The 25,721-nt window shown below is 65.3% G+C and overlaps 1 protein-coding gene across 4 annotated transcripts; it reads left to right on the top strand.

Annotated features, from left to right (window-relative positions):
- Positions 1 to 1,705: 1,705 nt before the first annotated feature.
- Positions 1,706 to 19,866, top strand: FRMD8 (FERM domain containing 8). 4 transcript variants are annotated; one of them, XM_089323283.1, is made up of 12 exons: positions 1,732 to 1,863; positions 1,997 to 2,081; positions 2,165 to 2,249; positions 3,409 to 3,576; positions 7,795 to 7,896; positions 8,070 to 8,128; positions 8,233 to 8,399; positions 9,890 to 10,108; positions 11,727 to 11,850; positions 12,423 to 12,566; positions 16,296 to 16,500; positions 18,534 to 19,866. In XM_089323283.1, the coding sequence occupies exons 3-12, from the start codon at positions 2,165 to 2,167 to the stop codon at positions 18,650 to 18,652; spliced, it is 1,392 nt and encodes a 463-aa protein (XP_089179409.1). In that variant the 5' UTR covers positions 1,732 to 1,863; positions 1,997 to 2,081; the 3' UTR covers positions 18,653 to 19,866. The 4 variants fall into 4 exon arrangements, with proteins under 4 accessions (XP_089179356.1, XP_017194963.3, XP_089179409.1 ...); XM_089323243.1 differs by having other exon boundaries at positions 3,406 to 3,576; XM_089323230.1 differs by lacking the exon at positions 1,997 to 2,081 and having other exon boundaries at positions 1,706 to 1,863.
- The last annotated feature ends 5,855 nt before the right edge of the window (positions 19,867 to 25,721 follow it).

The following is a 25,721-nucleotide window of genomic DNA, read 5'->3' as shown; positions in this document are numbered from 1 at the left end:
CCAGCGCACAGCAGCCACTCAGGAACTGGCCGCCCTGCGCTTCCTGTCTGCTGTGTTTTGTGCCCTGCACTCTGTCTTTCTTTCTTAAGATTTATTTCTTTATTTGAAAGGCAGAGTTACAGACAGAGAGAGAGAGAGATTCTATCTGCTGGTTCACGGCCCCAAATGGCTGCAGCGGCTGAGGCTGGTCAAGCTGAAGCCAGAGCCTGGAACTCCAACCAGGCCTTGCACACGGGTGCAGGGTCGAAGGACTTGGGCCATCTGCTGTCTTCCCAGGCGCATTAGCAAGCAGCTGGGTCAGAGGTGGTGTGGCGTGGCAGGAAAAGCCGCTGCTGGTGACGCCCTTGTCCCAGGTGGGCATCGGTTCGAGTCCTGGCTGCTCCACTTCCGATCCAGCTTTGTACGAACGCACCCGGGAGAGCAGCGGAGGATGGCCCGAGTGCTTGGGCCCCTGCACCCGCGTGGGAAACCTGGAAGAAACTCCTGGCTCCTGGCTTCAGTCTGACCCAGCCCTGGCCACTGTGGCCATTTGGGGGAGTGAACTAATGAATGGAAGATGTCTCTCTGTCTGTAACTCTTTCGAATAAATAAATCTTTAAAAAAAAAATGTGAAAAAAAAAAAAAAAAACAAAAACAAAAAAAATGTGGAGCAGTTGGGACTCGAACCAGTGCCCACATGGGGATGCCAGCGTCACAGGCGGCAGCTTCACCCCGGCCCCAGCCCTGTGGATTTAGACTTGCTGTTCTCTGGGCGTCCTCCTCTCTCTCCAGGTCGCCCCTGGGCCTGCATTCCCTGAGCTGAGACCCACGTGGGAGCAGTGGGAAGGCAGGAAGGCAGATTATAATGGGCTCGGCTGTGGGGCAGTGTGGGTCCTGGGAGGGCAGCCAAGGAGCTGCCTCAGACCCTGAAGGGCAGCATCAGGCCAGGACTGCAGCAGCTGGGAGTCAGGGCCAGGGGAACCCACCTCCCCCTGTTGCTGGTCCCTGAGCCCCGTGTCGCCTGGAGCTGTCTGGTTCCTCTGGCCCGGGCAGGCTTCCCTGGGACCTGTTTTTCTCCAGGAGCTGCCCGCCTCAGGCACACACACGCTAGCACTGGTGATGTGACCGGGGGACAGGTGGCTTCACACCTGCCTCCGTGGGCCCCAACGCCTCCCCCTTCGCAGCCTGCGCGTATCTCAAGGTCTCCGAGGTTGTGTATCTAAGATAGTGAGGGCTCGCGTGGTTGCACCTGGCCTGGGTTTCCGACACAGACCTGTAATTCGAGAAGGGGCGGGTGCTTGGAGGTCATGGATGGGGAAGGGACCGGACCAGGACCAGGGGCGGACCGGACCAGGGGCGCTGGCGGCGGCTTTCCCAGCGCCCAGGTGTGGGTGCCGGTTCACCCCCGGGGGCATCCCCGTTCACAGGTTAGGGAGAGCGGCCCCAAGTCCCAGGGAGGGCCAGCGTTAAAGCTCGCAGTCTTTGGAACTTCTTGAATCCTCCCCACACCCTGCTACAGGTCAACAGTCAGGGGCTACGCCGGGCACGGGATGCTCGCGCCGGGCCCCTGGGCTGGACGCCGGGCTAGGTCTCCACACCCCCAGCCCAGGGGCGTGGCCGGACACCGGAGACAGGCGTCCGGGGCGTCTGCGCATGCGCGGGCCTGCCGGGGGCGTGGAGGCGCGCGCGCGGCTTTCCGGGCTCCGATTGGCTCCCGGGGACGGGGCGGGGCCTCTGTGCTGCGTTTCCTCCGGCGGCTGCTTCCGCGTCGCTGCCCAGCGGCGGGAGCGGCTGCGAGGTCCCGGGTGTCGGCGGGGGCGGAACGAGGGGCCGGAGTCAGGGCAGGGGCCTGGCCCGAGACGACGGGCCCTGCGTCCTCGTGAGGTGAGAGCGCGGCGACTGCGGGCCGGGGTGCGCCGTAGCCCGTAACTCTGCGCATCTGGGCGAGCCGCCCCCGACCCGCGACCCCCGCTCCTGACCGTCACTCCCTTGACCCGACCCCACCTCGACCCGGCAGAGGGACACGACGTCCACTCCAGCCAGCGCCGCTCATCCTGGTCGACTCAGCCCGGGACGCTTACCTTGCTCCCTGGGAGCTTGAGGTGACGCCCCCGCCCCCGCCCGGCCCCCGCCGCCGCTGCCCCCGGCCCTGGACCCGCTGTGACCATGGGTTCTGTCTTCACAGATGGACGGGACGGAAGGCAGTGGCGGGCAGCCCGGCCCCGCGGAGCGGTCCCACCGCAGCAGCGTGTCGTCTGTGGGCGCCCGAGGTGGGTTCCAGTTCCCGTCTCCTGGGGCAGGCCTGGGGGGTGGCCCTGGCCGGGTTCCTTGTCCACTCGAGATGGTTTTATGCGTTCGTTAGGGAATAAAGGACTTGGGGATGCTGGACACACGTAGAGCACCGCCCGGGCTCCGTCCCCAGCTGGGGCCAGGGCAGCCCTCCCTGCTCTCGGTGTAGAAGGGGCGGGCGCCCAGGTGCAGGGAGATCCCTGAGATGACAGGGGTGGGCTGCGTGGCCTCGCACCCTGGACCCCAGCGCGTGACCGGAGCCTCCGTTTCCCGCGGTCCGGCCGGAGACCAGGCACTTGGGACGCGAGGACGCCGGCCTCCCGTGCCGTGTCGGTCACCGAGTTCGCGGTTCGGGCTGGGGATTCGGATCACGCACCCATGGGCGTCCAGCCTCTGCCCTCCTGGGCTCCCGGCCGACGACTGGCGCCTCGGGCCCGGCTCAGCCGCGTCTGAGAGGGCCCCTTCCTTCCTTATCCATTTTTTATTTTTAAAATATTTTTACATTTTATTTATTTTAAAGATTTATTTATTTATTTGAGAGGCAGAGTCAGAGAGAGAGAGAATCAGTGGTCTTCCATCCACTGGTTCACTCCCCAGATGGCTGCAACGGCCGGAGCTGAGCTGACCTGAAGTCAGGAGGCAGGAGCTTCCTCCAGGTCTCCCATGCAGGTGCAGGGGACCAAGGACCTGGGCCATCTTCCACTGCTCTCCTGGGCCACAGCAGAGAGCTGGATCGGAAATGGAGCAGCCGGGACTGGAACCGGCGCCCCTATGGGATGCCGGCACTGCAGGCGGCGGCCTTACCCGCTACGCCACAGCGCTGGCGCCTGGAATGTCCTTGTTCAGGGCAGAGGGCACCAGAGCCCTTGGGGCTGCTGAGTGTGGGTGTGAGTGAGTGTGTGAGAGAATGAGTGTGTGAGTGAGTGTGCATTGGGAGGGGCTGCCTTGGCCGACCCTGAGAGACTCTTAGGGTCCTCTTCCGGCCCGGGGCTGTAGACACGGGGTTCCAGGTTGCTTGAGGGTCCCAGGTCCCCACAGCATTCTTGGCAGGCTCCCTTGGGGGTGCTGGGGCGTCTCTTCCGAGGCTGCCTGGGCAGCTGGGCAGGGTCGCAGCTGAGCCGCCGGCCCCTCCCGCAGCAGCGGCGGACGTGCTGGTGTACCTGGCGGATGACAGCGTGGTGCCCCTGGCGGTGGAGAACCTGCCCGCGCTCAGCGCCCAGGAGCTGCACCGCGCGGTCCGCGAGGTGCTGCAACTCCCTGACGTCGCCCTGGAGGCCTTTGCACTCTGGCTCGTCTCCCCTCTGCTGGGTAAGGCTCCCCAGGGAGACGCCTGGGCGGGGCGGGAAGGGGGACTCGCGGGGGTCCTGCACGGTGCACCCCCTGGGGGCCCAGAGCCCCGAGGAGTCCTGGGCTCCTCTGCCGGCTTGCTTTATGCTGGCGGCCAAGCCTGCCCTCACCTCCGTGGTAGCGGAGCCTAGGACGCGGGGGAGTGGGGCTGGGCGAGGGAGGGCTGGGGCCACTGTTCGCGAGGACACTGTGCCACTGTGCTGGCAGGCTGGGCGTGAGGTCACCAAGGGAGGGCCGGGGTCGCTGTTCGCGAGGACACTGTGCCACTGTGCTGGCAGGCTGGGCGTGAGGTCACCAAGGGAGGGCCGGGGTCGCTGTTCGCGAGGACACTGTGCCACTGTGCTGGCAGGCTGGGCGTGAGGTCACCGTGGCCTCATGGCCCAGGCGTGTCTTGCGGAGGAGAAACGTGACGTTTGGAGAGGCGAGACCAGTGAGAGGCAGGGCCAGGACAGCGCAGTGTCTCGTGGGCAGGAAAGAGGGTGAGGGCACAGTCACCCCTCAGGTGGCGAGGACAGCATGGGCTCCTTGGGCCCTGTGACCGCCCACGCCCTGTCCCGGCAGGCTTGGATCCCAGGTGGGTGGGCGTGGGCAGGGTCCTGCTGCAGACCCTCAGCCTGGGGGGTCACGGGGTGAGTAGGGTCTCTGAGCCCTGGGGCTGGACAGGAAGGGCCTCCCTTGGCTCTGGGGCGGGGTGGGGCGCCCCCACCAGCTGTGGCGTCCTGGGCGGCTGCCCGGAGGCCCTCGCCCACCCTCTTCCTGTTGCCCTGTCCCCTCTGCCGGCACACTGTCTGCGCAGGACGGCTGCTGGGCCTGCAGAGGGCGCTGTGTCCGCACGGCCCCCTTCCCCTTCCTGCTTCCTCCGCCCCCGCTCCGCCCCCGCACATTCCTGTCCCGTGGAAGTGTGAAAGGGCTGCTTGTGCTGTGTGGCTCCCGCGGCCCAGGGTCAGCACCCACTTTGTTCCCAGGCTGGGCTGCCTGAAGTCCTCTCCCACCGCGTTCTGGGAGTCATGCTGCTGGGCGGGGAGGGGCGCCCTCTGCTGGGCCCGGCCCTCGCCTGCTGTCTGGGTGTGTCGGTGGTGTTCGGCCATTTCGGTGCTGCCATTCTCCGCCCGGAGCAGAGCTCCTGGGGCCACCTGTCTCCGCTAGGTGACGGCCTTGGCAGGAGGGCCCCTTCCAGCCAGCCGTGGGACCGCAGGGTCGGCACCGCACCGTGCCTGCTCTCTCAGAAGCGTTAGAGTTACCTGAAAGGCAGAGAGACGCAGGGGGACAGAGAGACCTCTTCCGTCTGTGCGGCAGAGCCGGGACTGGAGGCAGACACTCCCTGTGGGGGGTGGCGCCCAGCGGGGTCTCCGTGCTGACCTGCTCACATGACGGGCTTCCGCGAGCCCCCACGGCTCGGCGTGAGGGCTGGGCTGCGGGCAGGAGGAAGGCGTCCGTCCCGGGTCCGTCCTCGCCCACGCTGTCCTGTGGCCCGTGCTGGTCTGCTACCTTCTTCAGTACTCAAGGATGTGCAAAGCCCGCCCTGGGCCAAGCCGCATCCTGGACCCTGACGTGCCCGGGAAGGACGGATGGCGTCCCTGCCCTCGGAGAACTCCGACGGGAAGTGTGGGGAAGCTGCCGCTCCGTGAGGCTAGGTGACGCCGGCGCTCCCCGCGGTCTGAGAGCCGTTTCAGTCCAGCCGCCCCACTTCCCAGCCGGCTCCTGCTAATGCGCGTGGCAAGGCCCGGGGTGATTCAAGAGCTTGGGTCTGCTGCTCACGCGGGAGGCCCGATGGGTTTCTGGGCGCTGGCCTCCGCCTGGCCCAACCCCAGCTGCCTTGGAAGCGCTCTCTCTCCTCCTCTCTCTCTCTGTCACTCTGCCTTTCAAATAATTAAATGTGGTTAAAAACAGAAGCGAGGTGAAGGGAGACGGGGAAGCAGAGCTCAGTCCCTGGTGTGGCACTGACTCCGTGTGGCCCTGCCGCCCCTGCCGCCTGCAGGCCCAGGGCCTGAGCTCGGGCCCGCCTTGCGTGTGCAGAGACGTGACGCCAGAGCCTTTAGCAGGAAGCGGCTCTTACTGTTTATGTGGGCAGAGGCCCAGGTGGGGTTTCATACCCAAGATCTGAGCCCAGAGGAAGGCGGGAGTACTTCCTTGTTTCTGGTGTCGGCCTCTTTGCCTCCCTTATACAGCTGCAGGCGTGCATTGGACGGGAGGGTCTCATGCGCAGGACAACCCCAGGAGTGGGTACAGTACTGCATGTGTTTACTCAGCAGGAGTGGGTACAGTACTGCACAGGGGTACCTAGCAGGAGTGGGTACAGTACTGCACAGGTGTACCCAGCAGGAGTGGCTGCAGTACTGCACAGGTGTACCCAGCAGGAGTGGGTACAGTACTGCACAGGGGTACCTAGCAGGAGTGGCTGCAGTACTGCACAGGTGTACCCAGCAGGAGTGGGTACAGTACTGCACAGGGGTACCTAGCAGGAGTGGATACAGTACTGCACAGGTGTACCCAGCAGGAGTGGCTGCAGTACTGCACCTGTGTACCCAGCAGGAGTGGGTACAGTACTGCACAGGGGTACATAGTTTCTGTGATGGGTCTTCCACCGCGTACTGAGCCCCCTCCAGGGTTCTCCCCACTGCGCTGTGCCGCAGGCAGAACCGACGTGGTTACATGGTAGCAGAAAGTAACTATGGTGGAAGCTTTCACAGGCAAGCAGATGACAGCCAGACTCCCGGGACAGTCCTCCCTCTGGCCCTGGGACGGCGTCTCCGCCGCTCTGTCGTGTCAGTCAGAAACAAGTCTAATTAAGACGGAGGCCTCTGCCAGCCTCTCTTGTCCCAGGAGCTCCTGGGTGGAGCTGCTGAGGGCCGAGCGGGTCCCGAGCGGGTCGCTGGGAGAGGGCACGGTGCGCAGAGGGCATAGCAGGCGCTGCTGGGGGGAGCGTGGCAGGAGCTGGGTGGAAAAGAGGGCCTGGAGCTTCTGTAGAACCTGATCAGAAGTGGTGGGACCAGAGAGGCCGGGCAAGCGGAGGAAGGGACTCGGTTCCCCGGCTGCGACTGCGCTGGGGTCGAGGTCAGGGTGCGGGTGGCCATCAGTGGAGCCAGGGAGGGGTGGGGGGCACCTTGGACGTAGATCTCCATCCATGTGTAGAGGCCGGAAATGGCCTCTCACGTCTCAAAGGCAGCACCCCAGCTGGTGCAAGCTCTGGGGCCACCCTGCCATCTCTGGCCAGTAGCCCAGGGGCCGCGTGGCCGTGTGTGGAGCGTGCAGCGAAGGCCCAGTGTGGGCCAGGAATACAGCAGCGAACAAGACAGAGCCTGCCCCTGCCCCTGTGCTGCCCCTGCCCCGCCCCGCCCCCACCCCGCCCCCACCCCTGCCCTGCCCCCGCCCGGCCCCTGCCCTGCCCCCGCCCCCTGCCCCTGCCATCCCAGGTGGGCACTGGTGGTCCACACTGCGAAAGCAAGCAAACGGTGCACCCAGTGTGCCGGGGTTCCGAGGAGGGGCTGCTAGAGTTTGGGCTTGAGCACAGGTGGCCCAAGACCTGGCCAGCTCTTGAGGGCTGGGAAAGGGTGGCCAAGCCCGCAGGAGTGACAGGCGCGAAGGCCTGGGGGCCCAAACCGGCTGGGACCGATCTGGAGCCCAGAAGGCCCCTGTGGGAGCAGCAGGGTGGGGGAGGACGAGGAGACAGGGATGTGGTGGGAGGGCGGTGGCAGGAGCTCCCCGTGGCCGCACTGGGGGTGGGACTGCAGTGCTGGGTCCCGCCATGCCACCACTGCTGACCCCCCGGCCACGCCAGCCTCAGCTGCTGCCAACAGTCAGCGGCTGGCCGCGCCTGGCGCCGGACCGGTCTTGCCTTCGAGAGACGGCTTCGGAGAAGCGCCGTAGCCTCTCCGAGCCTCGCTCTCGCAGTGGTGAAGTGGGGAGAGGGTAGGGGTCCCGCAGGGTGCCTGCTTGGTTCCGATTGTCACTGTGGCCGCTGCCATCGTGAGAGGTGGGTGGGCGGCCACAGGCCGGTCAGAGGCTGCATGGCTCCTCCCCTCTCCCTCGCTCTCGCAGTGGTGAAGTGGGGAGAGGGTAGGGGTCCCGCAGGGTGCCTGCTTAGTTCCGATTGTCACTGTGGCCGCTGCCGTCGTGAGAGGTGGGTGGGCGGCCACAGGCCGGTCAGAGGCTGCATGGCTCCTCCCCTCTTGCCCCCAGAGGTGCAGCTGAAGCCCAAGCACCAGCCCTACAAGTTGGGCCGCCAGTGGCCGGAACTGCTGCTGCGCTTCACCGACGCGCCGGACGACGACGTGGCCATGGGTCAGTGCTGCCCCTGCCGCGCCTGCCCCAGCTCCCAGCCAGCCAGGCCCCCCGTGGGGCAGGTCCCTGGAGGAGCCTGGAGTGGGGTGGGCTGGGAAGGCCGTGGTGGGCAAGGTGAGGAGCAGGTGGGCCGAGAGGCTGGGCCCGGCGGTGACGCCAGCGTCTCTCCCCAGATGAGCCCTCCCTCCAGTTCCGAAGGAACGTGTTTTTCCCAAAGCGGCGGGAGCTCCAGGTGAGGCGGGCAGCCTGGGCGATGCCTCCCAGGCCCGGGGCCCCGTGCCCAGCCAGCCCCGGCCCCAGCCCCGGCTGAGCGGCCCCTGCCACCCTGGCCCACAGATCCAGGATGAGGAGGTCCTGCGGCTGCTCTACGAGGAGGCCAAGGGCAACGTGCTGACCGCGCGGTACCCATGCGACCCGGAGGACTGCGAGGCACTGGGCGCCCTGGTGTGCCGCGTGCAGCTTGGGCCCTACCAGCCCGGCCAGCCTGCGGCCTGCGCCTTGAGGTGAGGCGGGGCCCCTGCCCCAGAACCCCACCCTCAGGGGGTGTTTGGTCTTGCAAGGTGGGGTGCAGTCCTCGGGTCAAAGGGCCAGCGCCCCGTCTCGCTGCAGGTGAAGGGGCATCTGTGAGAGGAGTCCTCAGGCCGAGGGGCCCCGGGTGTGCATGGGGGGCGAGGGCCGAGCCACGGCCAGGGACCCACCAAACACTGGCCCCTCCCCGGCACCCAGCTCAGTTCCGAGCCCAGGGACACGGCCCACGCCCCAGCCCCTCGGCTCTGCCAGCTCTCCCCGCTGTGCCGTCTGCCGTGAGTCGGCAGGGCCCAGGCTGCCGTGGGTGTTGTGAACCCCTAGGGGGTGACTTGGGGCTTGGAGGTAGTTGAGTGGCCATGAGCTTGCAGGCCGGCCTGTTCCTAGCCAGGCCACCCCCCTGCCTACACGGGTGGGGTAGGAGAGTGAGGAGGCGGGGACCCATGTGGGGGATTGAAGGCTGGGGCTGGAAGTGGAGCAGCCGGGACTCGAACCAGCACCCATATGGAATGCTGACCCCACAGGCGGAGCCTTACCTTCTGTGACACAGGGCTGGCCCCGGGTGTTCCCTTTCTTCCTGGGGCTCCCGGGGTCTGCCGGCTTGGAGGTGCTCCTGTGTGTTTCCTGGCCAGGAGGGAGGCCGGCCTCCTGCCGACACCGTGTGCTGCGCAGGGCGCCCTCAGCTGGGGCAGGCGAGGGCCGGGCTTCCTGTGCCGGGAGCACTGGTGCCTGGAGCAGCAGGTGGGGGTGTGGCTGGAGATGGTGACTGCGGGCCTGTGCTAGGGTCACGGCGACTGTCACCCTGGGCTGTGGGGCTGCTGCCGTCCCTGCTCTGGGTGTGGGCGGGGGGCCCGGGAACAGCAGTGCCTCCTGCCGGTCGACAGCTGGGGCGGCAGTGGCAGACGGCCCAGCTCTGAGGCCTGACCTGTGCAGCGCGGGCGGTGACCCTGCCTGTGCCTGAGGCCAGCTCCCCAGCCCCGCCTGTGTCTGTGTCCAGCTCCCCAGCCCCGCCTTTGTGTCCAGCTCCCCCCGCCCCGCCTGTGCCTGCATCCAGCTCCCCAGCCCCGCCTGTGCCTGTGTCCACCTCCCCCAGCCCCGCCTGTGCCTGTGTCCACCTCCCCCAGCCCTGCCTGTGTCCAGCTCCCCCAGCCCCGCCTGTGCCTGCATCCAGCTCCCCCAGCCCCGCCTGTGCCTGCATCCAGCTCCCCAGCCCCGCCTGTGCCTGTGTCCACCTCCCCCAGCCCTGCCTCGGCAGTAGCTCGTGTGTCCCCTCGTCGCCCGTCTTCTCCCCACTCACAGCTCTCCCCCCAGCGGCAGGGTCAGCCCCCTGGGCCAGGCTTCCTGGGCGCCCGCTGGGACAGAGGTGGCGGGGATCTCTCTGGCGGCCATGTCCAGGGCAGGGTGCTGGTGAGGCTCCAAGCCAGGCACCTACACCCCGAGACCTCAGCTCCCTCTGCTTCCTCCACAGGGAGAAGCTGGACTCCTTCCTCCCTGCCCACCTCTGCAAGCGGGGCCACGGTCTCTTTGCTGCTCTCCGGGGCCGTGGGGCCAAGGCTGCGACGGGCGAGCAGGGCCTGCTGGATGCCTACCGCCAGGTGAAGGAAGCCGTGGGCAGTGAGCGCGAGGCCACCCTGGGCACCCACTACCGTGCCTACGTCCTCCGGTGCCACGAGCTACCCTTCTACGGGTGAGCAGCCGCAGCCCTGGGGCCGGCCGGCCCTGCCCAGTAGACCGTCCTCAGGCCTTCCTGTGCTGCCTCCTGGGAAACAGCGTCCGTGCCGTGCCAGCACCTCAGGCCCCACTCATCCCCAGCCGGTCCCCTGGCCTCTTCCCTTCCTTGCCGCAGCCTAGGACGCCTGGCACAGGTCCTCTAACACCGGCCACAGTCACTTGGTCCCTGGTCCAGCTGGCTGTCCCTTCAGCCAGCTCTCAGGCACCACTGCCTGCTGGGCACTTGGTAGGCCCCAGGGGGCCGCAGTGTCCAGTGAAGCGGACGTTGCGTGGAGGGGCGGGAGCAGTCCGGGCAGCGGATCGCCTGCAGGGGGCAGCGGGGAGCCCACGGGAGGCTGTGCCCACGTGAGCCAGGGGAGGGTGACATGCGGCAGCCGGGGCCATCACAGGGTGGGGGCCGGCAGGATTTGCTGACAGGTGCGCAGCACAGGAGGCGGCGAGGACTGCCGGTTGCTGGTTGAGCAGCCGGTGGCCGAGCTGTCTGAGCCGAGACGGGGCAGTGGGGCGCTTGGTTCTGACACTTGTTACGAGGCTGGCCATGTGAGTTTCGGTCTGGAGCTGGGGAGACGGCTGAGCTGGGCGGAGTCATCGGGGACCCCTCAGGGTGTGGAAGGTGTTGAAGTTCATGGCCCCCAGAGACGGCCTGGGGAGGGGCAGCAGGGCCTCGAGGGCGGCTCCGGGGTGGTGGCTGGCTGTGAGGCTGACCTCAGCTCCCGCCCAGTGGAGGTGGCCGTGGCTGGAGGGACGAGGAGGGGGTGAGAGACCCGCGTGGAGCTCTCGCGGGGAGCTCAGCTGTGGCACAGATCAGAAGTGGGGCGGTGGTGCTGAGGGGTCTTTCCGTTGTGATGGGCAGAGTGATAGTATGTGCATGTGTGCACACGTGTGCACTGTGTGTGTGCACTGTGTGTGTGTGTGTGCACTGTGCGCGTGTATACATTGTACGTGCATTCGTGCATGTGCACACACACACGTGCACTGCTAGGAGCGGTCCAGTGGTGAGTGGCCTTGTTCCAGCTGCTTCCATGTCCTCATCTGGGCCTGGAGACGGGGGTATAGGAAGCTTCCAACAGAGGGCCACAGGAGCAGGGCACCCTCCGGGGCACAGTGGCCTGTGCTGGTGTCCCGTCCTGTCCCAGGGCCTAGCCAGAGTGGGATCTGACTCGGCTCTGGCTTGGCTGAGTGGGAGTGTCACCGTGCAGGTGGGAGAAGGCACCACACCTTCCCCTCCATCTCCGTCTCAGGCCAGAAGCCACTGACGTACACAGCCCTGCCTTCCGGTGTGTCCCAGCAAGTCCCAGTGCTGAGAGGTCTCTGCCCTGGACGGTGGGCCGTGGGGTCCTCCCATCCGACGTGGCCTCAGCCCCCGTCCCCAGGGCTCCTCGCAGTGCCTGCACAGAGCCAGCTGTGCCCCGACCCGGGTCACAGCCCCCCGTGTGCCACCACCCAGGCCCTCGTGCTCAGCCAGCTGGAGTTCCTCTCTCCGGGACAGGTTCTGTACCCAGACAGCTGCAGAGGCCAGGGCCAGGGCCGGAGCAGACCTCCCAGAGGGAGCTGCTGACCGAGTCCCTCCCTAGGTGTGCCTTCTTCCACGGCGAGATCGACAAGCCGGCCCAGGGCTTCCTGCACCGGGGCGGGCGCAAGCCGGTGACCGTGGCCATCAGTCTGGAGGGCGTGCACGTCATCGACCACAGGGAGAAGGTACAGCTGCCATCCCTCGGGGCAAGAGTGGGTGGCTGCCCTGGGCTCGGGGTGGACACCGGGAGGGGGCCGCAGTCTTCCGTGTCTCCTGAGGACTTCCCTGATCACCTCCTCCAGGCGGGCGGCCAGGGCGGGTCAGGGAGGGAGTCTGGCTGCTCTGGCCAGGGGTTGGTCGTTTTCCAGATGGGTCAGTGGCTGGTTGCACTCTTGGGCCGTCTGTCCTGCTTTTGTCCCTACGTTGGCCGCTGACCGTTCTCTGGGCGCCTGTGTCGAAGGCGCTGGGGCAGCGTCCCTGCACCTGGGCAGGAGTCCCTGCATCAGCCCACACAAGTCTTGGCTGAGTTGTGGTTGTCCCCAGAGAGGGACCCCGGCTGTGTGCTGGGCCCTGCTCCCCATATGACTTGCAGCTGTCAGGGGCCTGCCCCGCCGGGGCAAGCGTCGTGGGCTGGCGTTCTTTGCTCCCTGGACCTCAGCCCGCTCTGAGGTTCTGGTGAGAGGCCACTGCCCCGTGGGTCGGGGGGGAGCAGGCCTCTGCACGACAGTCCCAGCTCACCGTGTCTCCCGCCGGCCAGCACGTCCTGCTGGGCCTGCGCTTCCAGGAGCTGTCGTGGGACCACACCTCCCCTGAGGAGGAGGAGCCCGTCCTCTGGCTGGAGTTTGACGGCGACAGCGAGGGCACGCCCGTCAACAGGCTGCTCAGGATCTACTCCAAGCAGGTAGAGTCGCCTCGCAGGCTGCTGTCCGGCTGGAAGGCGGCCAGAGCACCACTCGGAGCCTGGGCCGGGGCCTGCCCTCCGCGGGCTGGAGCCGGCCTGCGCGCTCGGGAGGCTGGTCTGCGGGTTCTGTACCGGGGCAGTGGCAGCTGCACTTGGGGTGGCTGTTGGTTGAGGGCTTGCCCTGTGCGCTTCCTGTCTGGAGGCCCCGTGAGCTGGGTGCGCTGGGCTCCTCCCAGAGTGACGCGTCAGGGCCGTGAGCTGCACTGGTTCCCGGTCCCTTCCTCTCCCTCCCTGGCCGCAGGCCCCTTTCAGGGACAGCTGCTTGCTCCTCCCCTCAGGGACGCCCCGTCCTGCCAGTGTCTCAGGTCTCAAGACCCCTGGTGGCCTCACTCGTCTCTGCACCCCTGCACCACACCCAGCCCCTGCCTTGCCACACGCAGGGCACCGGAGTCTCTCCTGTCTCCCCCGCTGTCCTGGAAGCCCCTCTCTGGTCCCCCCGGCTCCCCCTCCTGCCAGCTCCTCTGCTCCTCCTTCCGCGGCCTCTCCAGGGGCGGCCTCCCCACCCAGCGCCAGTGCCTGCGAGCTCTTTGCTGTCGCGGCTTTGCAGTCCCGATGTGCCCGCCTTCAAGCTCACAAATCCCTGATTTTTATATTGACTGGTCTAGGTGTTTCTTTGTAAGTAAACGTCTTACTGAATTACAATAATATGCATAAGAAAATGTGCCCAAACCCTAAAAGCTCAGCAGATTGTCCCACAGGAAACAGCCTGCAGAACACCTTCAAGGTTGAGAAATGAAGCCCCCGCGGGACCCCCAGAACCCTGCGGTCACTGCTGCCACCAGGGAGCCGCTGTCCTGGTGCCCCCCCCCCCCGGTCGTCTTGCCCCTCTTTGAACCCGTGGGCGTGGATTCCTGCAGCGCATGCCCGTTCTGCCTGCCTCTCCCGCTCCGTGGTGTTTGTGGGATTTCTCCTGGTGCGGGGCCCTGCCGTCTCCTTGCCACGCGGTTTCCGGTGCGTGGATCTGCTGGTGTGCACCCGCCTGTCGTGTTGTGGCGGACAGGTGGTCCCCAGGGACTCTTGCGTGCAGTGTTGCTGTGACCGTCAGGCCCATCTGCGCACCCCGGCAGTCGCACAGCCGAGTGGGTTCCGGGGCTGCGAGGTTCGCCCTCCGCAGACGCGGGCAGTTTTCCGCTGTTGGAAGCATTTACATCGTGCGGGGGTGTGGGCGTGCTCTTGCCCCGTGTCTTCATACTGTCAGTTTTCTTCTTAAAGGTACCTGTGTTTATCTGAAAGGTGGAATGACAGGGAGAGACACAGAGAGAGCTTCTGTGTGCTGGCTCACTCCCTCAGTGGTCACGAGAGCCAGGAGGCTGGAGCTCCGTCTGAGGCTCCCTGTGGGACGGGGCCCAAGGGCTTGGGCCGTCCGCTGCTGCCTCCCAGGGGCGTTAGCAGGAGCTGGATTGGGGGTGGAAGGGGCCTTGATCCCAGACTCTCATGTGGGATGGGAGTGTCCCAAGAGAAGGGCTTAACCCTCACTCCAGTTTTTACGGTTTAGCCATTCTGTTGGTTAAATGATGGTATCTCTGGGCCGGCGCCGCGGCTCACTAGGCTAATCCTCCACCTAGCGGCGCCGGCACACCGGGTTCTAGTCCCGGTCAGGGTGCCGGATTCTGTCCCGGTTGCCCCTCTTCCAGGCCAGCTCTCTGCTGTGGCCAGGGAAGTGCAGTGGAGGATGGCCCAAGTGCTTGGGCCCTGCACCCCATGGGAGACCAGGAGAAGTACCCAGCTCCTGTCATCGGATCAGCGCGGTGCGCCGGCCGCAGCGCGCTGGCCGCGGCGGCCATTGGAGGGTGAACCAACGGCAAAGGAAGACCTTTCTCTCTGTCTCTCTCTCTCACTGTCCACTCTGCCTATCTTTAAAAAAAAAAAAAAAAAAAGATGGTATCTCTGTATGGAGTTTTCCCCCTTTAGTTTAAAAGGCAGAATTAGAGAGAGAGCTTGCATGCACTGGTTCACTCCCCAAATGTCCACAGCGGCAGGGGCTGTGCTGGGCTGGAGCCAGGAGGAAGGAGACACTTCCTGGTCTCCCACGTGGATGCAGGGGCCCAGGCACCTGGGCCATCTTTCATGGCTTTCTCAGGCCATTAGCAGGAAGCTGATAGGGAATGCAGCAGCCAGGACTGAACCAGTGTGCATACGGGATGCTGGCGTTGGAGATGTAGCTTAACCCACAATGCCACAGCACTGGTCCCTATTTATTTTTTTAAATAGCTAATTATTTATTTGAAAGACACAATGACAGAGATATCTTCTATCAGCTGGTCTACTTCCCCGGCAATAACCAGGCCTGGGCCAGGCCGAAGCCAGGAACCCAGAGCTCTGCCCAGGTCTCCCACATGGGTGCGAGGGCCCAAGCACTCGGGCCATCGTCCACTGCTTTTCCAGGCCATTAGTGGGGAGTTGAGTCGGAAGTGGAGCAGCTGTGGGGCTGGCACTGTTGTGTAGCTGATAGCTGCGTGCAGTGCTAGCATCCCATATGGGGGCTGTGCCCTGGGGAAGCAGTGGACGATGGCCCAAGTGCTTGGGCCCCTGCACCCGTGTGGGAGACCTGAAGGAAGGAAGCTCCTGGCTCCTGGCTTTGGATCAGCTCAGCTCTGACCATTGGGTCCACTTGGGGAGTGAACCAGCCGATGGAAGGCCTCTCTCTCTGCCTTTTTCTCTCTGTAACTCTGCCTTTCAAGTAAAGAAATAAATCTTAAAAAAAAAAAAATAGAGCAGCTGGGACTTGAGCCGGACCCGTATGGGATGCCGGCCTCGCAGACACCAGCTTTACCTGCTGTGCCGCGGCGCCGGCCCCCAGCACTTTGTTCTGGCCGCTTCGTTTCCTTTGCACTTCCGTGTGAATCTTAGAATCCACCGGAAGGTTTTCACGTCTCCCCTCCCCTCTGCAGAAGAGCTGCCGGCTCCCGAGGTCGCGTTCCTTCCTTCCTTTCCAGTTTTCTGTGTCTGGGTTTTTGCTGCTGCTGCTGTTTCTGAGTAGCAGAGACAGAGTCCCCGCTGACGGCCCCCTCCCCGGATGTCTGCCCGGTGGGCGGGGGGGGGGGGGGGCAGGCGGAAGCTGGGGCCGGGGACTTGGGCCGCTTGAGCTTCCCAGGGTCTGCGTTGCGGGGAGCTGGAGGCGGAGGGAGAGGCCGTTCGTGTCCCTTTCTCCACTGTTTGTCTTGGGTGCTCTCGTGAACACTTCTGGTCCCGCGGGCCAGCGCTGTCCGCGTCCTGTCAGACGGTCCCGTGGGCGCGGCTGACTGTTGCCTGCTGGGCTCACTCCTCCTCCTGCAGAGTTGGGCTTGCTGGTGCCGCACATCCGTGTCCCATGTAGCCGTGTCCCCTTTCCCGCCCTGACGCCTCGGGCAGTGCGAGCTGCGCCCCACGGGGCCTCCCCGCCTCCTCTGAGGCTCCCTCTGGCCGTCTGCAGGCGGCTCGGAAGCCTGGGTTCCTCCGGCCTCCCCTGCGGTGTCGGGGTGGGGGGGGCTCGGTCCTCGCATCTCCTCCCCAGCCTCCTGCGCTCTCGGCTGCTGAGGTCCCCACTGAGCGCGCGTCAGTCCTCTCCGAGGTCACGGCGTGGGGGAGTGGGACACCTTCCCTCCTCCCGCCTCCCTCCTCCCCGGGGAAGCTGCTCCCCACGCCTGGCCTGCGCCCTGTGGCCTCACGCTGGGCCCTGTCCACCCGCAGGCCGAGCTCATGAGCAGCCTCATTGAGTACTGCATCGAGCTGAACCAGGCCGCGGAGCCCACCGCCCCCCAGGAGAGCGCGCCTGGTCCCCGCTCGGCCCCCAGCCCCTCGCAGCCGCCCGCCCAGCGGCCCAAGCTGCGGAGGCAGGGCAGCGTGGTGTGCAGCCGGATCCAGCATCTGTCCACCATCGACTACGTGGAAGACGGTGAGCTGCCCCTTGTGCACGCCTGGGCGCGTGTGCGCACCTAGCTCCGGACGCGGTGGGAGTGAGTCTGCGCGTGCAGGACCTGTTGGGAGGGGGAGGCTGGCCCTGGCCGTCGGGTCCCTTTCCTGTCCCTTCTCCTGCCACGTCCACAGGTGAGCTTCCTGCAGTGTGCGTCAGTGTGGAGCGCAGCGCGTGGGCAGGGCAGAGGCCCGCGGGGTGGGGGGTCCCTGTGGAGAACCTGGTGAAGTCTGACACTGAGCTGGTACCACACCAGTGCTGGCTTTGAGCTTCTGGCGACACAGACGGCCACGTGACGGGCCAGCGCCGTGGTGCAGTGCGCTACCCCACAGCCTGCACCGGCATCCCTTATCAGGGCGCGGGTTCGTATCCCGGCTGCTCCACTTCCAATCCAGCTCCCTGCAGGGGAAGACGGCCCAGGTCCGTGGGCTCCCGCCACCCACGTAGGAGACAAGGATGGAGTCCTGGCTCCTGGCTTTGGCCTGGTCCAGGCCTGGTGGTTGCAGCTATTTGGGGAGTGAACCAGCAGATGGAAGGTCTCCTTCCCCCCCACCCCCGCTCTCTCTCTCCCTCCCTCCCCCCCCCCGTCTCTCCCCGTCTCCCTCTCCCCCTCTCTCTCCCTCTCTCCCTTCTCCTCTCTCTCTCTGTCTCCCTCTCCCCATCTCTCCCTGTCTCTCCCTGTCTCTCCCCCGTCTCTCTCTCTCTCCCTGTCTCCCTCTCTCCCTCCCTCTCCCCATCTCCCTCTCCCTGTCTCCCTCTCCCTCCCCCTGTCTCTCCCTCTCTCTGTCTCCCTCTCCCCGTCTCTCTCTCTCTCCCTCTCTCCCTGTCTCCCCCGTCTCTCTCTCTCTCTCTCTCTCTCTCTCTCTCTCTCTCTCTCTAACTCTGCCTTTCAAACACACAGACTGAAAAAGCCGCAGCAGCTGGGGGTGCCTCCCTGGGAAGCGGGCGGGGGTGTGGGGGCTGCGAGGGCTTTGCCGCCCGCGTGGAGGCTTCAGTGCAGAAGCAGAGCTGCGTTTACACGGCAGGAGGCCCCCCCATACTGCCGGCCCTGGGCAGAAAGGTCGAGGACAGACGGCACAGCCGCGTGGGGGGAGGGGGAGGGGAGACACACACACACACACCCCGCGGCCAGCTGTCACCGCAGCTTTTCCCCCCTGTGGCCCGTAAACTGTTTGCGAGCATGCCGTTAGAGAATTTTAAAAATAAGTTTTGGAATCAGAAAAGCAGCCTTTTCCGTCGCTCACGTTCCGCCATCGTGGCGACGGTGGCTTCCCTCAGGCCCGCCCTGTGTGCACCTGCGGCCCGGGGCTGCCCCTCCTGCCGGCCCCTGTGCCATCGTCCCCGCGGGCTCTTGGCGGCTGGGCCGCTTCTCAGGGTTTCCTGGTTGGTTCATTTTTCATTTTTTTTTTTAAATCTTTTTAAGGTTTGTTTATTTGTTTGAAAAGCAGAGCAAGAGTCCCCATCTGCTGGTTCACTCCCCAGATGTCCCCGGCAGCTAGTGCGGGGCCAGGCAGGAGCCCGGAGCCCCCCTGAGTCTCCCACGTGAGGGCCTGGACCCAGGTACCGGGGCCGCCGTCGCCTTCCCAGGCGCATCAGCCGGCAGCTGGGTCAGAGGGCAGGGCAGCCGAGGCTGGAACCCAGCACTCGACGCGGGATGCCGGTGCCCCAAGGAGCCGGGCCGGAGCCGGCCCAGGCAGTGTGAGGCAGGCACAGGTGTCAGGTGCGTCCACTGCTGTCCCGAGTGCAGTGTGGCCGAGCGCCCCCACCCCTGTCCGTCCCCCGTGTGCCTCGCAGGGGTCTGGTTTCTGTGGTCTGTCCGTGACGAGGTTCTGGCCAGAGCTCCAGATGACCTTGATCCCCCGCCTCAGATGTGTGGGGCTGGCACACACCCCACTTCTCCCTGGGGGCACTGGTGGGGGTGCAGGGGTGCCGGGGAGCTCGGTGCTGACAGCCCAGAGCCACCTGAGCTACCGCAGCCGCCGCCGCCTCAGCCTCTCCCTCCCCCTCCCGCCCAGGCAAGGGGATCAAGCGGGTGAAGCCGAAGCGGACCACGTCCTTCTTCAGCCGCCAGCTGTCCATGGGCCAGGGGAGCTACACCGTGGTGCAGCCCACAGACGGCGTGGAGCAGGACTGAGCCCAAGCATGGGGCGGGGGGAGGCCTCGGCCCCCGCCCCCACCCTCCTCCCTGGGGGCTCCAGGCCACGGAGATGGGACGGCGCCTGGGCCTCCCAGGGTCGCCCTGGACGCAGGGCCCCGCTGCTGTCTCAGGGCCTGCGCTGGCCACAGTGACTTCCCAGAGGTGAGCCCGTCTCCAGGAGGCGGAGGCCCTGCGTGAGGGGCTGCTCCCGCGGCCTGCAGTGCCCTGCACTTGGGTGACCGCAGACTGAGCCGCGGCAGAACACGAGGGGAGGGCCCTGCCTCGCCCGCCGAACTGGGGACTGGATGGGCGGGCAGGGCTGGCCCACACGCAGTGCCTTCTTGTTGGCCACCGGGAGGTGGCTATCCCGTGACCCCACTGCAGCATACACTGAATTGCTCCCCGGGCCCTGGTGGTCCCACCTCAGCAGACCCGCGGCCTGCCCTTTGCTCCCAGTGTCCTGGGTCCCGGGGTCTAGCTGGGGGCCTGTCTCATCTGCGTGGGCTCAGTGAAGCCATGAGCTCAGGCCACCACTGTCCCTCAGTGTCAGTGAGATGGTGACCCCAGGGCCAGCCCCCGACGAGGTGGTCTCTGAGGAACGTCAGAAGGAGGCGTGGGTGTGGCCGCTCCTCCCCCCCCCCCCGCCCGGCCTTCTCGTGCCTTCCCAGACGAGCCCGTGGGGGGCCGCAGCTCTGACCTGTCTGACCCGTGCTTCCTGGGCAGGCCCGGGGGCTCAGGGCTGGGCTCTGCCTTCCCCGCCCAGCGGTGCCCACGGGAGGAAAGGGTGCTGTTGGGAGAACCCGTCCACCCCCGCCCGCCCCCCCACGGCAGGGACTGGGGGGTTCGTCAGAGTGACCGGGTGGACAGGGGAGACCTCCAGGAGCGGCGGGGCTGCAGGGCGGCGTCAGGACACGTCCTGTGTCCCCTCGTGCAGCCCGGCCTGTGCCCGGGACTCCAGTCAGGCACTGTTGATTCCAGGTGACTGTTACCTGATGGGCACGCGGGGTGTGCATATGTGTGTGCGTGTGCGTGTGCGTGCGCAGTTTCCTGTTTGTGTTCTGCAGCTTTTCTCGTGTTTTCTCAGCGTTCACTGTGCCTTAACCTCCTCTGCCTGCCCTTTGGGACAAAGCAGGGGTTCGCCGAGTGCCCCATGAATGTTCTCTTCTTTTGTATCATGTGACTTGTTAATAATAAAACTCGTTCCCAGCGAACCGTGCAATGGTTTATGGGGTGAGCTGACGGTGGGCGGTGTGTTCACCAGAGCCTAGGGTTCCAGGCTGCGTGTGTGGATTTTGCTAAGCCCCGAGGGCTGGCCACAGGCAGCGGGCTCCAGGGACCCGGGGGAAGGCTGCTGCCCCGCCCGGGACCTGGGACCTGGGCCTGTGCGGCGAGCGCAGTCAGGTTGGGGGAGCACAGCAGTTCCACGGCCTCTGAGGCGCGCAGGGCCTCGTCCTGTGGGGTCCTCGCCCGACCGGGCCCCCGGCGAGGCACTCACCTCCTCTGTTCCTTGGGGAGGATCCTGGCAGCACCCAGCTCCGGGCTGTAGGCGTCAGTCAGCTCTGTCAGCTCAGTGCTGTGTCTGGGAGCTGCGCGGGAGAACGGGGGCCTTGTGGGACAGCAGCTTCCGGGTCCAGGCCCCGAGCGGGCGGGCAGCCGCGTCTGGATGGCAGGGCAGAAGCAGGAACGACAGCCACACGTCGCCTGCCCAGGCGCTGCCCCTCTCGGGAGCCCTCCTGTCGCACTGGCGGGGCCTGGCAGTGCCGTGCGCTCGGTGGTTTTGTAAAATTTGCTCACAGAGGACTTTAGAACTTATTTTTAATTAATTTATTTGAAAGGCAGAGTTTACAGAAAGAGGGAGAGACATCTTCCATCCGCTGGTCCTCTCCCCAGATGGCCAGAGCTTCTCCCAGGTCTCCCACGCGGGTGCAGGGGCCCAAGCACTCGGGCCATCTTCATCCGCTTTCCCAGGCCACAGCACGTGGAGCAGCCGGGACCCAAACCAGCGCCCACATGGAATGACGGCGTCACAAGTGGCGGCTGTACCCTCTAGGCCACAGCCCGAGGTCAGCGTGGAGACACAGCAGAGGACGCTGCTGCACCCCGTCCTGGAGTCCCACCCAGCTCCCTGCGCCTGGCTCCTGTCCCACGCGGGCGGCCGGCCAGGCGCTCGCTCCTGGCTTCAGCCCGGCCCAGCCCCAGCTGTCGTGACGAGGAGTGAACCCGCGGAGAGAAGCGCTTGCTCGCTCGCTGTCTCTAGTTCTGCCTTTCAAATAAGTGAATTAATCTCTCTCAAAAACAGAGAAAGTGGGTTTCTTCCCACCCCGGGCAGGGCTCCAGGTTTTGTGCACAGCTGCCAATGACAGGCACCTGGACTTTCCCGGGGGGGAGGGGGGTGGTTGTCTGCCACTCTGGGGCCGGAAGCCAGCTCCCTGAGCCCTGGTTTCTGTGTCCGTCATGGGGCCAGTGGAGACGCTGGGTGTTGGGTGTGCCTGCAGCGGTGTGGGATTCTGTTGCTGTCACCCTGAGGACCCCTGTGACGCAGAGAACATTTCGTTCCCGTCTTAGGCGCCCTGGGGCTCACGTGTGGCCATGAGCCAGCGGCAGTGGTGGTCCCACGGCTCCGGCCTGAGCCCGGCTCCCTCCCTCCCTCGCCCGTTCCAGCCCCTGCTGCTCCTCGGCTCACAGCTGGTCCCCGGAGCCTCTGCCCTCGTGGCCACATGGCCGCGTGTAAGGACGCCAGTCGTCAGGTTAGGGGCCCTGTTCCCGGGCAAGGGCACGTGCTGAGGTTCTGAGGGTTCGGGCTTCATTTTTTTTTTTTTTTGAAAGAAACTGCAGAACCCTAGTGGCACCCTAAGGTGCACCGCATTGGTCTTTGGCCCTTCCAAGGCATCAAAAGCTGTTACTTAAAAACACCAGCTCCCCCGGGGTCGCAGGAGCGTCAGGAGAGTGTGCCCCTGCCGGCTGGGCGCCCGCCTGGCTCCAAAGGTGGCCCGTGGGGTCAGCGCGTGGTGGCGCTCAGAGCTGTCGCCGAGGCTGGGGCATTTCTGGGTCATCCAGCACTGGGGCCACCTGTGGGACACTCCTGCAGGCCTTCCCAGCCCTGGCTGGGCACGCGTGGCTCCCACCACCACCGCAGCCACAGCCCAGCCAGGGGCCAGCGCAGCAGCATGTCCGTCTGTCCAGAGCCCCGGGCGGGGGTGGGGTGGGGTGGACGATGACGCCATGGCCTAGTGGGTAAAGTGCCACCTGTGACGCCAGCATCCCATGTGGGCGCCAGTTCAGGTCCTGGCTGCTCCACTTCCGATCCAGCTCTCTGCTGTGGCCTGGGAAAGCAGTAGAAGACGGCCTGAGTGCTTGGGCCCCTGCACCCATGTGGGAGACCCGGATGAAGCTCCTGGCTCCTGGCTTCAGCCAGGCTCAATCCCTGTCATTGCAGCCATTTGGGGAGTGAACCAGCGGGTGGAAGAGCTCCTCCCCTCCCCCACCCCCACCCCCATAAACTTTCAAAATAAATGTCATATATATATATCATATATAACATATAACATTAATATATAATAATACATATATAATATATGTATCTATTGAAAGAGAGGAAGAGACAGAGAGAAATCTTCCATCCACTGATTCACTCCCCAGATGGCCACAATGACAAGGTTGGGCCAGGCTGAAGCCAGGAGCTTCTTCTGGGTCTCCCATGTGGGTGCAGGGGCCCAAGCACTTGGGCCGTCCTCCACTGCTGTCCCGGGCACATTAGCAGGGAGCTGGATTAGAAGTGGAGCAGCGACGGCCAGTGCCATGGCTCACTAGGCTAATCCTCCACTTGCGGCTCCGGCACACCGGGTTCTAGTCCCGGTCGTGGCGTCGGATTCTGTCCCAGTTGCCCCTCTTCCAGGCCAGCTCTCTGCTGTGGCCCGGGAGTGCAGTGGAGGATGGCCCAGGTGCTTGGGCCCTGCACCCCATGGGAGACCAGGAGAAGCACCTGGCTCCTGCCATCGGATCAGCATGGTGCGCCGGCCATTGGAGGGTGAACCAATGGAAAGGAAGACCTTTCTCTCTGTCTCTCTCTCTCACTGTCCACTCTGCCTGTCAAAAAATTAAAAAAATAAAATAAATAAAAAAGAAGTGGACCAGCGGGGACTTGAACCAGCGCCCCATATGGGATGCTGGCGTCACAAGCAGCAGCTTTACCCACTGTGCCCTCAAAGCAAATACAAAAAAAAAAAAAAAAAAAAAAAAAAGAGAGAGAGACCCATTGGAGACCCAGGGCCTGCTGTGCCCTGAAAGGTGTCACGCTGTCTGAGATGACCGAGGGTGCAGGCATGAAGATGACTGGGCAGGAGAGGGCTGGGGTGGACACAGCCAGAGCCCCCGCCGGGTGTCAGCAGGAGCTACCGCTGCTCCCCGCACAGCTGAGTCCAGTCAGCTTCTCCAGGGACACAGAGTGGGAACGCAGGTGACCAGGACAGTGAGCCACTTTGCACACCGCCATACCCCTGACGGGACCAGGCCACGCGCGCTCGGCAGAGGGGCAGCCGGCAGACGCCAGCTTCCTCCCCGGTGCTGAAGCCGTGGTTAGGGCGCCCGCAGCAGCCGCCGGGGGGCCTGCGTGTGATGCAGCTCCGGCCCCTGACTCCAGCTGCATTTGGGTTCCTGCCACCCACATGGACACCCAGATGGAGTCATTAGGGGCATTTGGGGAATGAACCGGTGGGTGGGAGATCTCTCTCTCAAATAACTTATTTTTTCTATTTTTTAAATTTACTTGAAAAGCAGAATTACAGAGAAAGGTGGAGAGAGAGATCTTTCGTCCTCTGGTTCACTTCTCAAATGACTGCAACGGCTGGTGCTGGGCCAGACTGGAGCCAGGAGCTTCTCCCAGGTCTCTCAGGTGGGCACAGGGGCCCAGACCCCGGGCCAGCCTCTGCTGCTGTCCCAATTGCATTAGCAGGGAGCGGATCTGAAGTAGAGCAGCTGGGTCTCAAACTGGCGTCCACATGGGATGCCCGTGTCACAGGCAGAGGCTTAACCTGCTGTGCCACAGCGCCGGCCCCCTTCATACAGTTTTTTTTTTTTTTTTTTTTTTTTTTTTTTAAGAAAAGCTTTCCTGGGGGAGAGAGCCTGACAGGCTTAGGATCGAGCTACGCAGAACAAGGCGAGAGGGCCCAGCATGGGCCACACCAGGCCAGGCCAGGCCAGACAACCCAAACCTGGCTGTGACCTTGAGCCTGGACACGGGCAGCCCTGACTCCAGGGGAGCACAGGCCTCAGGACAAATTCTCATTTCTCCTCCCTGACCGGGAGGAGCCACCTGGACGTCATCACTGTCCACCACCCCCATTTCAGAAAAAGCAGGCGGTTACCAGTGGCCAGCGGTGCTGTGCTCAGGCTGCGGGGCCAGCCGTGGCCAGCAGGGGGCAGCTGAGCCCACCCTTTCCCCTGCTCAGCCGCAGAGGCCGCCCCGCGGCGCTGCCCTGGGCCTGGTGCCCTGGCTCCTGCCCACTGGGCTTTCCTCCTGCCACTGGGTCCGTGCTGGGGACGCGGGGCCGGGGTGGGGGCGAGCTGCACATGTGGGGTTTCCTTCCAGGACCTGTATTTGCCGAATGCCAGGATCCACGTCTGGAAATGGACTTAGCTCTGTGATGTGAAACAACACCTTAGTCAATACTTTCAAAACTAGGGCTCAGGGTGGGCACACCCTGGGGAGGTCCTCTCCCTCCAGCTCCCCCTGTGCCTACGGGAGCTGGGGCCCCCTCCCCAGCCTCCTCCCCTGCTGTCCTGGGCACCTCCCATCCTCCCCACAGGCTGAGCGCTCTGCTACTTAAAATGTCTGACCTAACTTGGGACAAGGAGGCTAATAATAGTCCCAGCTGTTCCCGAGGGCCACTGGTGACGGACAGTCTGGGGCTGTGAGAGCACAGGCCTCCCAGTCAAGGTCAGCAGCCTGGGGGGGGGGCTCCCACTCCCCCCACAGAAGCCCTGACTTCAGCCAGGGACCCCTCAGATGGCCCTGGAGCCGACCAAGGGGGTGGGGAGAGAGTGGTGGTCACAGCTCTTCAGGGGTCAAGGTGCTCCAGGGGGTGGAGTCGGGAGGGGGCGAGCAAGGCCCAGGGGAGCCCCCAGGGGAGTGGGAGGCCAGGGCCAGGGGCTGCTGGGATTCCTGGTGAGTGGTCCTGGTTAAGGGAGGGGTCTAGGAACGCTGGGCTTTGGTCACCGGCAGCAGGGGTGGAAGCGGTCTGGGGGCTCTGGAGGGCTCCCCAGGCCTCCATCTGCTGGGGTGGGGAGCGAGGCACAGGGACGAGGGGGCGGGGAAAGTGGCTGCAGGAGACGAGGTGACGGCGGGCAGGGAGGGCGTCCCAGGAAGAGGCGGCTCCGGCAAGGCTCAGCCGGGAGGGCCGCCGGCCTGGGGGGAGGTGCAGGAGGCCAGGTGGGGAGGGGCGCGGGCCTGGGGGGAGGTGCAGGAGGCCAGGTGGGGAGGGGCGCCGGCCTGGGGGGAGGTGCAGGAGGCCAGGTGGGGAGGGGCGCGGGGCAGGCATCAGGGAGTCCTGGGAGACCCTCACCATCTGAGCTGCTTCCGGCCGGCCTGGCCTGCACAGGCGCAACAGCAAAGCCCCTCACCCCCACCCCGGTGTCAAATTCCTGAGCGCAGCCCCGCCCCGCCTGAGGCTCCCCTCCCCCTCCTCCCGGCCTGGCCTCAGTGCAGATGGCCGGTGCCCCTGCCTCCCCGCCTCTCCCCGCGGGCCTGCTTCCCCGGGTCCACCCCGAGCGTTCCCAGGGAGGCGGTGGGGTGGGGTGGGCGCTGGCGCAGAGCTGGACCTGCAGGCTTTGTGGGGCGCGGTGCACCGGGAGCCCCTGACTTCTCTCAGTCCATAAATATTTACCAGCAGCCTCACAGCGGTCCGCGACCTGGAGGCACAGCCTGCACAGGCACACACCCTTCCCGGGCTGCTCCACCCGGCACCGAGAGCCACGCAAACAGGCAGAACCCCTCGCCCAGGAGAGCCGGCCTGGGGGAGGGGCGCGCCTGGCGCCTGGCCCTCGTCAGGGGCACCCGAGAGGGGACCCT

This window comes from Oryctolagus cuniculus, chromosome 1 (assembly GCF_051225735.1).
Source record: "Oryctolagus cuniculus isolate XC-2025 breed Fujian yellow rabbit chromosome 1, ASM5122573v1, whole genome shotgun sequence".
NCBI lineage: Eukaryota > Metazoa > Chordata > Mammalia > Lagomorpha > Leporidae > Oryctolagus > Oryctolagus cuniculus.
The sequence above is the reverse complement of the archived record's forward strand: the minus strand, read 5'-3'. Positions and strand labels throughout refer to the sequence as shown.